The sequence below is a fragment of the Miscanthus floridulus genome, chromosome 9 (assembly GCF_019320115.1).
Source record: "Miscanthus floridulus cultivar M001 chromosome 9, ASM1932011v1, whole genome shotgun sequence".
NCBI classification, from domain to species: Eukaryota; Viridiplantae; Streptophyta; class Magnoliopsida; order Poales; family Poaceae; genus Miscanthus; species Miscanthus floridulus.
In genome coordinates this window covers 78,040,590-78,052,131 of record NC_089588.1, presented here as the reverse complement: position 1 = coordinate 78,052,131, position 11,542 = coordinate 78,040,590, and the positions used below count along the sequence as shown (strand labels likewise).

The 11,542-nt window shown below is 45.9% G+C and overlaps 1 protein-coding gene and 1 long non-coding RNA gene across 20 annotated transcripts; one reads left to right on the top strand and one right to left on the bottom strand.

Moving 5' to 3' along the window:
* The first annotated feature begins 416 nt into the window (after positions 1 to 416).
* LOC136480120 (DJ-1 protein homolog E-like) lies at positions 417 to 3,209 on the top strand. The gene is made up of 4 exons (XM_066477767.1): positions 417 to 583; positions 1,672 to 1,810; positions 1,887 to 2,342; positions 2,428 to 3,209. Exons 1-4 carry the CDS (start codon positions 417 to 419, stop codon positions 2,992 to 2,994), a joined length of 1,329 nt encoding a protein of 442 aa, XP_066333864.1. The 3' UTR covers positions 2,995 to 3,209.
* Positions 3,210 to 3,787: 578 nt separating this feature from the next.
* Positions 3,788 to 11,251, bottom strand: LOC136483817 (uncharacterized). Of its 19 annotated transcripts, none has more exons than XR_010765674.1 (10): positions 10,278 to 11,251; positions 9,802 to 9,895; positions 9,107 to 9,204; positions 8,748 to 8,872; positions 8,545 to 8,614; positions 6,785 to 8,410; positions 6,552 to 6,656; positions 5,914 to 5,984; positions 4,203 to 4,221; positions 3,788 to 4,123 (listed from the first exon to the last, which is right to left on the bottom strand). It is a non-coding gene; the product is annotated as an uncharacterized lncRNA (long non-coding RNA). The 19 variants fall into 19 exon arrangements; XR_010765667.1 differs by having other exon boundaries at positions 3,788 to 4,312; positions 5,914 to 6,656; positions 6,785 to 6,862; ... (1 more) ...; positions 8,235 to 8,410; positions 10,278 to 11,250; XR_010765660.1 differs by having other exon boundaries at positions 3,788 to 4,312.
* Positions 11,252 to 11,542: the final 291 nt, after the last annotated feature.

The following is an 11,542-nucleotide window of genomic DNA, read 5'->3' as shown; positions in this document are numbered from 1 at the left end:
TATCTTCATAGCTGTAGTCTCTTGCGATCTTGCCTTCTATGTGTACTACCAAGTTGTTGGCAAGAAATTCGTCTTCCATCTTGTTTCGTAGTCTTGTCTTAGTGATCTTCAAGATAGGAAAAACACGCTCAGCACTGGCTGTTGAAACTGGAATAGTAAGCAGCAACCGAAGCAATCTATCGATCATGTTAGAAGTCCTATGGCGTCCTATGGCAACAAGGCATCGACATAGCTCAGCTATGGTTGCAATATTTTTCCGCTGTCGGAAGCATCAACAACAAAATGCTTCAACTGATACTCTAATCTAAGCTTCTCTTGTTGGTTGAAATCTGCTGGGTAGTACTTCTCAACCACTTTGCATATCTCACTAGCACTGAAAGATGGAAATCTGTTTTTTTGGTATTAATGTAGTGCTAATGGACAAAAGGTCGACCGCCGACGAGCGGGTCAAGAAGGCCGCCGCCGCTGCAGCTCGAGGCATCGACAGCTCCGGTGCTCCGACCTTTGGCTTTCGGCTCGTCGCCTCCGCCGTCTCGGTCACTCCGTGGATTACTTTGCTCATGTTCACTGATGCCAGGGCTAGGTGCCCGGGTCCCAACTCCCAAGTGCAGGCTTGCACGTGGGCCATCATCTGGTGGGCTAAATTAGCTAGCGGACTCGTACATCCACAGCATATATCCTCATTTTTTTTACAGAGCAAAGGGGCCGGAGCCCTCTGTAGCCAATTAGTGGCTCCACCGTTGACCATACCTGACGGGGTAACGAGCAGGAAGCTATTTTGTGATCGATGGTCTCAGGTTCCTGGTCGCATAGGAAGCAGTGCTCGGCCGCGTCCAATCCTTGTCTGCGTCTCCTGTCTACGGCCCAATGCCATCGTCGGACAGCGAGCCAGAGGAAGATGTTCACCTGCAGAGGTGCCCATGCACCCCAAATGCGCTTGTAACCAGAGAGGCTGAATGGAGCGCCATGTAGGCAGATCGCCAAGAATACACTCCATCCTCCGACCATCTCCAAACCAGGATGTCCTCAACATCAGTCAACTGGACTGTTTAATTACCGGCCTAAATCATCATCACGGCGTGGCGCGCCCAGCACCATGCACAAAAATTACTCTACCGATTCACGGGCGGATAATATAAGCAATCCACGTGTGTGTAGTCACTTAACCTCTCCTGACACGTGTTATGTTAATACTAATTACTGTGTATAGTAAGTACAGGGCTTGCATTTCTGGCCGTCTCGATCCGTGGCCGTGGCTCATCCGGAGATCACGCGTGACGCATGCGATGCCCATGCCCTGAACACGTGCGTTTTATTTCGTGGTTTGTTTCCCGTCAGGACTCGGGATCCGGAACATAGATTTGATCCTATATCGTTTCTAATCTTGTCCCCATCTTTTTTTTTTTTTGCGCTCATAATCCTGTCCCCATCTACCATGAATGTTTGGACCATTTTTTTTCAGCGGTCGATCCACCAGTCGTGATCGACGTGAGCAGATCGATCAGAAACTCAGAGCTATTCCAGCACGCCGCCCACTCCTACGCTAGCTGCCAGTGTCACTACTACTCACTAGCACGCTTGCAGCTCCGATCCAGAGCGAGCGAGGATCGATCAGGTCCATCCATGGCGGCCCCCAGGAAGGTCCTGATGCTCTGCGGCGACTACATGGAGGACTACGAGGCCGCCGTCCCGCTCTACGCCCTCGCCGCCCTCGGCATCGCCGTCGACTGCGCCGCGCCCGGCAAGCGCCCCGGCGACTCCTGCCTCACCGCAGTCCACGACTTCTCGGCTTCGAGGTACGTCACGTCACGTACGTACGTACTACTCCTAACCAGCAGCCACCCCCACTTCATCCATCCATCCTCACGCACGCACGCCGCCCGCAGCTCTACACGGAGCTCACGGGCCACCGGTTCACGATAACCGCCGACTTCGCGGCGGCGGCGGCGGACCCGTCTTGCTACGACGCGCTGGTGATCCCGGGCGGGCGGTTCACGGAGCAGCTCAGCGCGGACGCGGCCGTCGTGGGCCTCGTCGCGGCGTTCGCGGCGCTGCGGAGGCCCCTGGTGCTCACGTGCCACAGCCAGCTCCTGCTCGCCGCGGCCGGCGGGCTCAGCGCCGGGGTGCGATGCACGGCGTTCTTCAGCTTGCGCCCCGTCGTGGAGCTGGCGGGGGGCGCGTGGGTCGACCCGGAACCCTTCGGGCTCTGCGTCGCCGACGGCCACGTGCTCTCCGCCATCGGGTGGCCCGCGCACGCCCAAATCCTCGCCAAGCTCCTCGCCGCCATGGGCGCGCGCGTCCACGCAGGCCGCGGTGGCCAGCGCGTCCTCGTCCTCTGCGCCGTGAGCGCCCTTTAATTTCCCTCCTCGCCGCCGTTCTGTTAGTAGCTCCCACGCGCTCCTGATTTTTTCGAGGCACGCCGTGCAGGACTACGTGGACGACTACGAGGCGAACGTGCCGTTCCGGGCGCTGGCGGGCGTGGGCTGCCACGTCGAATCCGCGTGCCCGACCAAGCGCAAGGGCGAGACCGTCGTGACGGCGATCTACGACGCCGCCGCGCCGGCGCCGGCCGCGGGCGCCACGGTCACGGTCAGCGAGGAGAGGCGGAGCCACAACTTCGTCATGACCGCCGACTGGGCCGACGCCAGCGCCGACGACTTCGACTGCGTCGTCGTGCCGGGCGGCCGGGCGCCGGAGCTGCTGGTGACGCACGACAAGGCCGTGGCGCTCGTGAAGGAGTTCGCGGACAAGGGGAAGGTGGTGGCCAGCATCGGGCAGGGCCACCTGCTCCTCGCCGCGGCGGGGCTGCTCAGGGGCAAGAAGTGCGCCAGCGGGGTGCCCATGAGGGTCGTCTCGAGGCTGGCTGGCGCCGAGGCCGTGGAGGTCGAAGGGGCCGTCGTTGATTGCAAGCTCGTCACGGCGGCGAGATGGACGGACCTCGCGCAGTTCGTGGCTCGCGTCATTGATCTCCTCGGCATCTCCGTCTCGTTCTGAATGTCCATTGCATCTCTGGTCTTTAGCTCTGGGAGCACTCGACACTCTGTTCTGAATGTCCAGTGCTTAAAAGATGTTTGGCCCAGTTCGCTCCATCTGTTCGACGACATCTCTAAGAATAAGTTATTTTATCTTTTTAATTAATAATAATTAACTAGGTCACTAGACCCTTATCTATCCGTCCTACGGACATTTCAGTTATTTCATTTATAAATCATTCTTTCAGAATGACTTCAGAACAATTTCACTTGTATATCATATCATGATCTGGCTGCAAGAGGAAGAACCGTCAAAACTTCGATACCTTTAAATGTGGTATATATATTATAGTATGGAAATATATATGATCATATTTCGATGTATTCATTTCTTCAAATATGATCATAATTAATCCATCAATGAATTAAGATATCCTTAGATTTCTAAATATGTTATCATCAATAATCACTAACTAAGAATGAAAAGTGTGATTCCGTGATTAACTCACTAAAGTACACATAAGGAGCCTATTCGCTGCTGTGGCTGTAACTATAACTACACTAGTAGATTGGCGCGCGCATCCGCGCGCCTGTGTGGCTGTAAATGGAGATTTTGTGTAACAATGGGCGCGTTAGAAATCTGAGTGAACTGAAGTATAAAGTTGAAAGCAGTTCAATGTTCAAGTGTGCAATACATGTATGAAACGGAACTGTTCCATTGATTTAGTATATTATGAATTGAAGACTTAGAAAAAAGTCATCTACCCCTGAATCATTTATCCTTTACTCATCCTTGACACAACAAAGCAGTACAATGAAGTAAAGCTAGCTAATCTACATAGAAGAGTCTATACAATAGTAGACAATATCCTGGTCATACACAAGGCCCTCAGAATATGTTCAACCAGCTACACAAGCATATATCTCGCTTACACTTATGGTTATGGAGATCATGGTGGTCTCCTCTTCAGCCTTTTTGGGATCAGTTCATGGTAATCTTCTTTAAGACTCCCTTGGCTAAGTGCACAAAAGGATAGAAGAAGCTGAGGAGCCAAATTATACATAGGTAAAATTGAACGCAGATGTTGATCAATGGCAGGCCATTTGTTTGCGGGCTTTAATGTGTGGCCTCTTAATGAGCAGCCTGTGTCCTACAACAATAAATAATGGATGACTACAACGTCCATAATCTGTGTAGTGTTGACGTTGTTTAAGATCGATATGACGAACCGGACAAATTGACATCAATCTGAAAATGAAGAGCAAGCAAATCTGAGATGTTAACGCCATTGAAGTGCACCCTTAATGTGTTAGCTGTCTATGTATATTGTATGTATACCCTACAAAAGTAAATAGAAATGGCAGTAGATACCTATGTCATGAATAGAACCTAGAATTGTATATGAAACAACACTGCTAAAAAAAATCAATTTCCCATGTGGGCAATCTGATTTGCCTTTCTATCTGCAAGGATAGCTTGTCAAAAACTTGTCTTCTTAACCGCCTTAGAGTCTTAAACAACAGGTCAGAGTTCCTATGAATTCCATTCGAATCCAAGAGGTTTTCATTACGGAAATTCTTAGTATGTTCCTCTAATCAGTTACATCATCAGTTAACTGAGCCATATTATCTTATGATACGTGTACTGTATATAACATATCAGGCACGGATCAACAAACTACTGGTGCATCCAGAATATGGAGAAGGAAAAATAAGGCAAAGATGAGGTCAGTAAAGCAACAAAACAGCACTAAGCAAAGCTTTTTTTTATGGACACTGCATTGAACCTTAGTGGAACTTACTTCGATATAGACAAGGTTCCTCCTTTGTAGCTTCATTACTAATCTTTTCTAACTGTAGTTTAGAGGCAGACATGGCAGCACATTCTTTAACCAGTTGGACATTTTAAGTGAGAGTGTTCAGTGTAGTTGAATGGTGCTCATAACCAACTATATTTAAGATTAACTGGAAGCTGCAGGTTCGGTCTAACTATTTTGCAGGAGTCACGCTGTTGCAATTAGACCTCTTTTTGCATAGTAGTGCTGTGAGTTCGTCAACACGAGTTCATAAGGAAATAAATGGGAAAATAAATTATTTATTACTTTTTCCCCAACCGTGACCAACAACAGCATCACTGAAACTATAAAGATTCTGTATTGTTTCCAACAGTCACCAACAACAGTTTTCTAGCAGCAGTTCCATTTATGACTATTATCTAAACCGAACTATAAACTGTTGAGTCCACTATCATCATCATTAGTTGAATTTTAAACTAATAACTTCTATCAATATCTGTAATTACTACAGGCAAAGCTATATATGCAGGATGATCTGCTTGATTTCCTATTAGCACCAAGCCCATGATTGATGGCTGAAACTTAACAGAGTTTATCAAACTTGGTGGCCCTTTCAGTCCACTTAGCTAACTAAGGTTCCTGAGGTAGTTATCTACATGCACACATATTCTATACAACATGTTGTAGGAGTGTCAAATATTCGTAAACAAACTAATCCATGAGTTCTAGGATCTATCAAAGTCAAAGGCAATGGATTCTGATGTCCCAATTATTTAATAACCAAACAACTCAACTGAAATACATGGAGTACGTAAATTTAGAGCAACAACTAATGTTGCTGATGAATCGATCATCAGCTGACTTCCCCTTATCTAGCATATTTTCTTAGAAACTATGCCCACAAAACATGTGCAGCTCGGCTGTAGTTTGCAAACATCATGTGAAGCAAAACGAAACACAGAGATAAGTTAGAAAATAAGTTCAGCTAGGGAACTCATACTCATTTATGTTGTACATCATTTTGGGATAGGGACCAGAAATAGGAAGTTGAAATCATGACGTATGGAAGCAAACGAAAGACCTCCTATTTGGAGAACCAAAGACACATGTACTGAAGTAAATTAAAAACAATAAAGAAAATTAACCTTTAGGCAGCAGAGTAGCAGCTGACATCTGTGATCAGCTAAACAAACCTTGAGCGGTATAGAGGAGGAAGCTAGAAAATAAAATCAGGAGCTCATTAGACCTGTATTTATGAAAACTCTAAACATTTCAACTATAGTACTGAATTCGAAGCATATGTGCTGTAGTAGCCGACGATTTTTTGGAAATGTTGTCGCTCGCAACAGAACATTGATTCAATTATCATGTAATAAAAACGCTATGCATGGCAACTGAAAAACCAAGTAGATGTTGGTTCTGTCCTGCATGGAATGGCTAGCATGTGTGATGTAATAAACTGGAATGATTGTAAGGTAATATAATGCATGATAAAAGAAAAAGGCCTTACAGCTGTTTGACTTTATAGGACAAATAGAACAACGATGCATAGTGGGTCCCTTAATGGCAGCATGGTTCATTCTAGATGGTCAAAATCCTATAGCTCACATTGACGCAAATTTGCAGGAAAGCAGTGAGCTATAAATAAACAATAGTGGTATTGTTGTACAACTATTTATACAGCGTATATGTTGAGATAAGTCATAAGTGGGTCGGCAGCGGCAAGGAGCATGTACTGCACGATAGTTAAATAAGCATATTTGGACCAGCTCAAACTTGATACCATCTTCAATTAGAGGAACTGGAAACTGCGAAATCCAATAAGATATCCAAAACAATTTGGAATTTGATTCTGAATATCTTCATGCCATCTGAACACATATTACACCTTATTTGAACACAGAAAACAAAGGAAAAGACATATATATGAGTACATAAGTAGGCAGCATTTCGATCTATTATTATGAAATAATCTAAACTAACATCTAAGGAAGGCAGAGGAAGAGGATAACATACCAAAACGATGAACTGAACCCTAGGTGTCCTCCCGAGGATTGAATAGGTGTTCCCCCTGGATGATTAAGGGAGCCCAACCTAGAAAATAGAGCCATATTAGAATTGGCGTTGAAAAATATGATGACACAACAAATCTCTTTTGATTTCATTTTGTGCATTTTTTGAGGTAAAGCTGGGCAGAGCTAAATGTACCTGTTATCCTAAACTTAGTTGATATATATTCCTCTTAAATCTAAAAAAAATAGAACACGAGGAAAAGCGTCGAATCTAATAAATATAGGATTCGAATCCTAACAGAAAGCATGATACGTTTCTCGATCCAAGTTTGATTGATATATTAGTGTCAAATCTCTTATTGGACGAGCCATTAAAAAACTTATGACAGAGTATGTTTCTGGAAGAACCATTGAAAAATTCAAACTGGCAGAGCACCTGTCCATGAAAAGGACCATGGCACTATATGTATGGTTAATCAAAAGAAATGAGCATATACGGTAAGAATTTAACATCAAAGAAACCGGATAACTTAGAATGGGCTACAAATATCATCAACCCGAGACCCTGATAAGGAAAAGAACCTGCATATCAGCAGGCATAAATAGGATGAGACCACTATATTTAGTCAGCTGCTGATGCACCTGATAGGAACTCGGACTCTTCCCTGCTTAGGGCGTAGGTTATTGGAGTGGGAGATGGGAGGTCGTGGCCTGAACAGGGAAGAACGGCGTCGGGGCGCCGTGATCTCGCGTGAGAAGAATAAAAGCTACGGCTAGGGCAAACTCCCGGCTCCCTGAGGGAAGCCGGAAACAGTTATATTGTTTCTGCCTAATTCCACAATAATTGTCTTACAAATATTTATAGTCTCTTTCTAATAATAATTTATAAATAACTCCTTCCTAATATTATAAATAATATAACTATGGCCCTTGGGCCCTCTAATGCCGGCGTCTTCTTAGCCACGATTGGGCCTCCTGCGCTGATAATGGATGCCGGTCATAACATCACCATTTAATGGTACAAAACTAATGGAAATGCATACCACTTTTTATCTGTATGAGCACCTTTAGTTACTCAATAGAAAGCAGAAGCGGAACCATAATGCAATTATTCCATAGAAGCACACACATGTTTCATTTCAGGATTTTCAATTTTATACTGAGAAAATCTCCACCACCACCTTGCTCTAGAAAAGTTAGATCCTGAATTCTCTTTAGGCCCAAGGTATTGAAGGCATAGAATAACGAATGGAGGATATGAAGTAATTCTTTTTTTTTATCTAGAATGAGTTTTTTAGTAACCTGCACAGTATACTATGTTGCCTCGTTACATACCTGTGCCTGAAGAATCTGCTTGCAAACCTAGCCATAACAGTAGAAAAGTCGACTCTGAAGTCCTGTTTTTTTATGAGCATTCGAAATACACTGAAGGAAACTGGAGAGGGGAAAAGTACCTAGGCGGTATCACAAAGGAGACCTAGGTTTAGAAGGGGTGCATTCATGGGACTGCCTGATTCATAGCTGCAATAGCGCTACTTATATTGGCGTTTCCGTTGTATGGAATGACCAATCTTTAGAGGAACAGCAAACACGGCGCTACATAATAACCTCTTATATAAGTATATATCCCCTGAAAGAGTAGGAAACCAATCCTTTGGTAGCTGAGTTTGAAACATTTGGTAGTAAAGCGATCCATTGCTAGCTGATAAAAAATCCTCATTATATATGAATTCAAAAAAGAATTCGCATGTAGGGAAAATATACCAGATCTATGCACACCAATGCAACAAGAATTGGCTTCGTCCATGTTCTGAACTTTGATCCGTAGTAGGATCTGTACGATGAAGAGACAGCATACATCGGTTAGGCAACAACAATTCTCCAATTGGCCAAAACTAAAGGGAGTAATGGGCCAAAGAAAGGACAATTTAAAACTTTGATATAGGTAGGCACCAACAATTCTATACCTAATCCATATGCAAGAGATTTATTCACGCTGATATGCATGAAGAACAATGTGCTGTTCTGTCCATCTCAAAATGCATAGCGGAAGGAAGAACTTACGAAGCCGAGGAGGAGGCAGATAGGTCACCTGTTGATGGACATATTCGATGTTGTTAACTACATTTTGAAGAGGAACTACCGAATAATCACATTAGGATAATGGAAAACAACAACAGTGGGGTCTCATTAACCTACTCTTGACTGACTGCGGGTGTACAAATATTTCAATGGTGTTCATGGGAGGCTGTTAGAGTGAGGAATAATGCTCACACTAAGGATGAAAGTACCAAAGAAAAGGGAAAGTGGATCGGAAAGCACATGCCTTGCGGCAAAGAACTCTTATTAGTATCGCGTCACCATGTTACAGGAAGACACATTGAGAGAGGACCAGCTGTTCCTTGCGTTCCTGAACTCATTAACCTGAAAGAATTATTTACTATGAAATACACAAGAACAGTTAGGTCATATAAAAAACAGCAGCTGAAAATAGGATCATTTCTGGAAATGGGAAAGAAGAGATGAGTGTGGATTTAAGGGGAAAAAAAGGCGCAGTGAAAGCTGTAGACTTTGGATCTACAACAGCAACATAAAAGAAGCAAAGAAGAGAACAAGGGCTTGAACTGCATCTTTGTAGCAGAAAATCAGGGACCAAAGATGAGTCCTATTTAATCCGCAGACCGTGGTAACAGCAACACAACATCCTAAAACATAGAATATTTCTATCCCATCCCACAAAACCATAAATGTATGACACGGTTGCATGAACTCATCTATCAGCTAGCGAGACCAAACCCAACAACAGTAGGCTGTTTACAAATTGGGAAAAGAAACCAAAGAGATCGCAAAAGAGCAAGCCCATCATGGTAAATACGAGGAAGAGATGCCTTTTCTATGTGACCAAGAAGCAAAGGTTACATAGGAAAGGAAGTTTCCATTTCCTAGATCATGAAAGATGCTAACCATACATATTGTAAAATGATGAAATAATTTAATAATCAAGCAGAGTGGGGTGCTTACAGGGATTATTAGTCTGAGAGATAATTGTTTAATGTTTTTGTATACAGTTCTCTATTCTTTGTCGGAGTTTCTGTCGTGGATGGCTGTTGAGGTCCTGCAAGGAAGCATATATAGGTGGATTCAGTTTATACAAGAGGGAAAAGAAAAGAAAACTGGACTGCTATGATCACATAGTGCATATATAAGATCAATCTGAACATTGCGAAGCAAGGTTACAGTGAAGCCCAATGACAAAATCAAATAGAAAGATTGACTTTGAAACATGTAGCGCGTTACTAAATCTGTAAGCACAACATCTGAACTGGTCAATCTGGAGCCAAGCTAACCGTGAGGCTGCAACCTGCCTGGCTTACGAAAGCAAACCTTATTTAGAAATAGCTCTATCAAATTAGGAGCAAATTGCCTCTCAAATTGGGGAAAAGAATTGGAAGCAGATTCGCTTTGTATTTGCACCGGGAATATAGACAAAATCTCACCAAAAATTGATAACTGCAGCAACAATTTGGAGCCCCCGCCAACAATTTGGAGCCCCCGCCATACCTGGGTGCAGCGCAGGCGAGCAGTGGCGCCAGTGCACCACCGACGCCGGGTCATGGTCAATCCGAGGACGGCCAGCGATGGAGACGCGAAACCCTAGGCCGGCGTCATCACCGCGCTGGGGCGCGGCCAGGCCAAGTAGAGAGAGGGAGGAAGGAGGCGGAGGAGGAGGGGCTGCCGGCGCGCCACCCACGTGGGGGAAACGGGGCGATGCGGTACCGACGGTAGAACGTACCAGAGGTGTTCTAGGGGAAGGTGAAACACGCAGGGGAGCGCTGGTCAGGCACCGAAGCAGCAGACGACGCCGAAAAGCAGGATCCGCGCGAAGACGACGGGAACCGAGCAGGACGGCGAGGCCGCCGAGGCTAGGGTTCGTACGGCCGGGCGGCGGACGGGGAGCTGACCACAGGGGAGGCGGTCCACCCCCGCACCCCACGCACCAGATCGAGGCTCACTGAGCCAGATCCGGCAGGCGAAGGACGGCAGCGGGCAGACACAGGCGGAGGTGGACGGCGTGTCCCCGAGCGGTAATGCGGTGGCGGCGAACAAACCCGAAACAAGGAAAGCGCAAGAAGAGAAAGAGAGGGAGCAAAGCAGAGGGAGCACCCGAGGTGCAGGAGGAAGGGGAGGAGCCGGCGGCGCTGGTGGGAACGGCGGGAATGGCGGGAAGCGAGGCGGAGACGACGACGGCGCGAGAGGAGAAAACGGACAGGACAGAGATAAGACCAAGCTAGTTTTTTCCCCCCTTTTTACCGTGGAGGTCTGCTGCACGGCGAGAATCAGAAGCGCAGGATGTAGAGGATTCTAACGGAAGCGGCTATAAGCACTGTCGGCCATACGATGACAGATCGGACGGCGGTGGCAATTTCGGGCGACGTGGAAGGCGGTCCTGCCGGAGGAGCTGGCCATCTTTTTGGCTTTTAAATTTCTCACACAGTACTTCGTGAGACGAGAATAATTTGACTCCTGTAGCAGCTGCGGCTTATTCTCCGCCCACAAAGTACTGTAGCAGCAACTGCAGCTGCTGCAGCCAAATAAAGCTCAGGATACAGAAGGTTGTTAGATGGTGAAAACTTGTACGCTTATAATAAATGTTTTTTCTTTAAATAATTTTTAATGATTTGAAGAGTTTGCTTTAAAAATACTATTCCTAAGAGATACTGCCACGTCCAAAATCCAACGACCGTGCAGCTAGCCGCCTTGC

Excerpts from the sequence above, each read along its gene's own strand:
- LOC136480120 (XM_066477767.1), top strand. The coding sequence starts at position 417 with ATGGACAAAAGGTCGACCGCCGACGAGCGGGTCAAGAAGGCCGCCGCC. Across the intron at positions 1,811-1,886 it reads TTCGAGGTACGTCACGTCAC|CTCTACACGGAGCTCACGGG; the intron begins GTACGTACGTAC and ends CGCCGCCCGCAG. Across the intron at positions 2,343-2,427 it reads GCGTCCTCGTCCTCTGCGCC|GACTACGTGGACGACTACGA; the intron begins GTGAGCGCCCTT and ends CACGCCGTGCAG.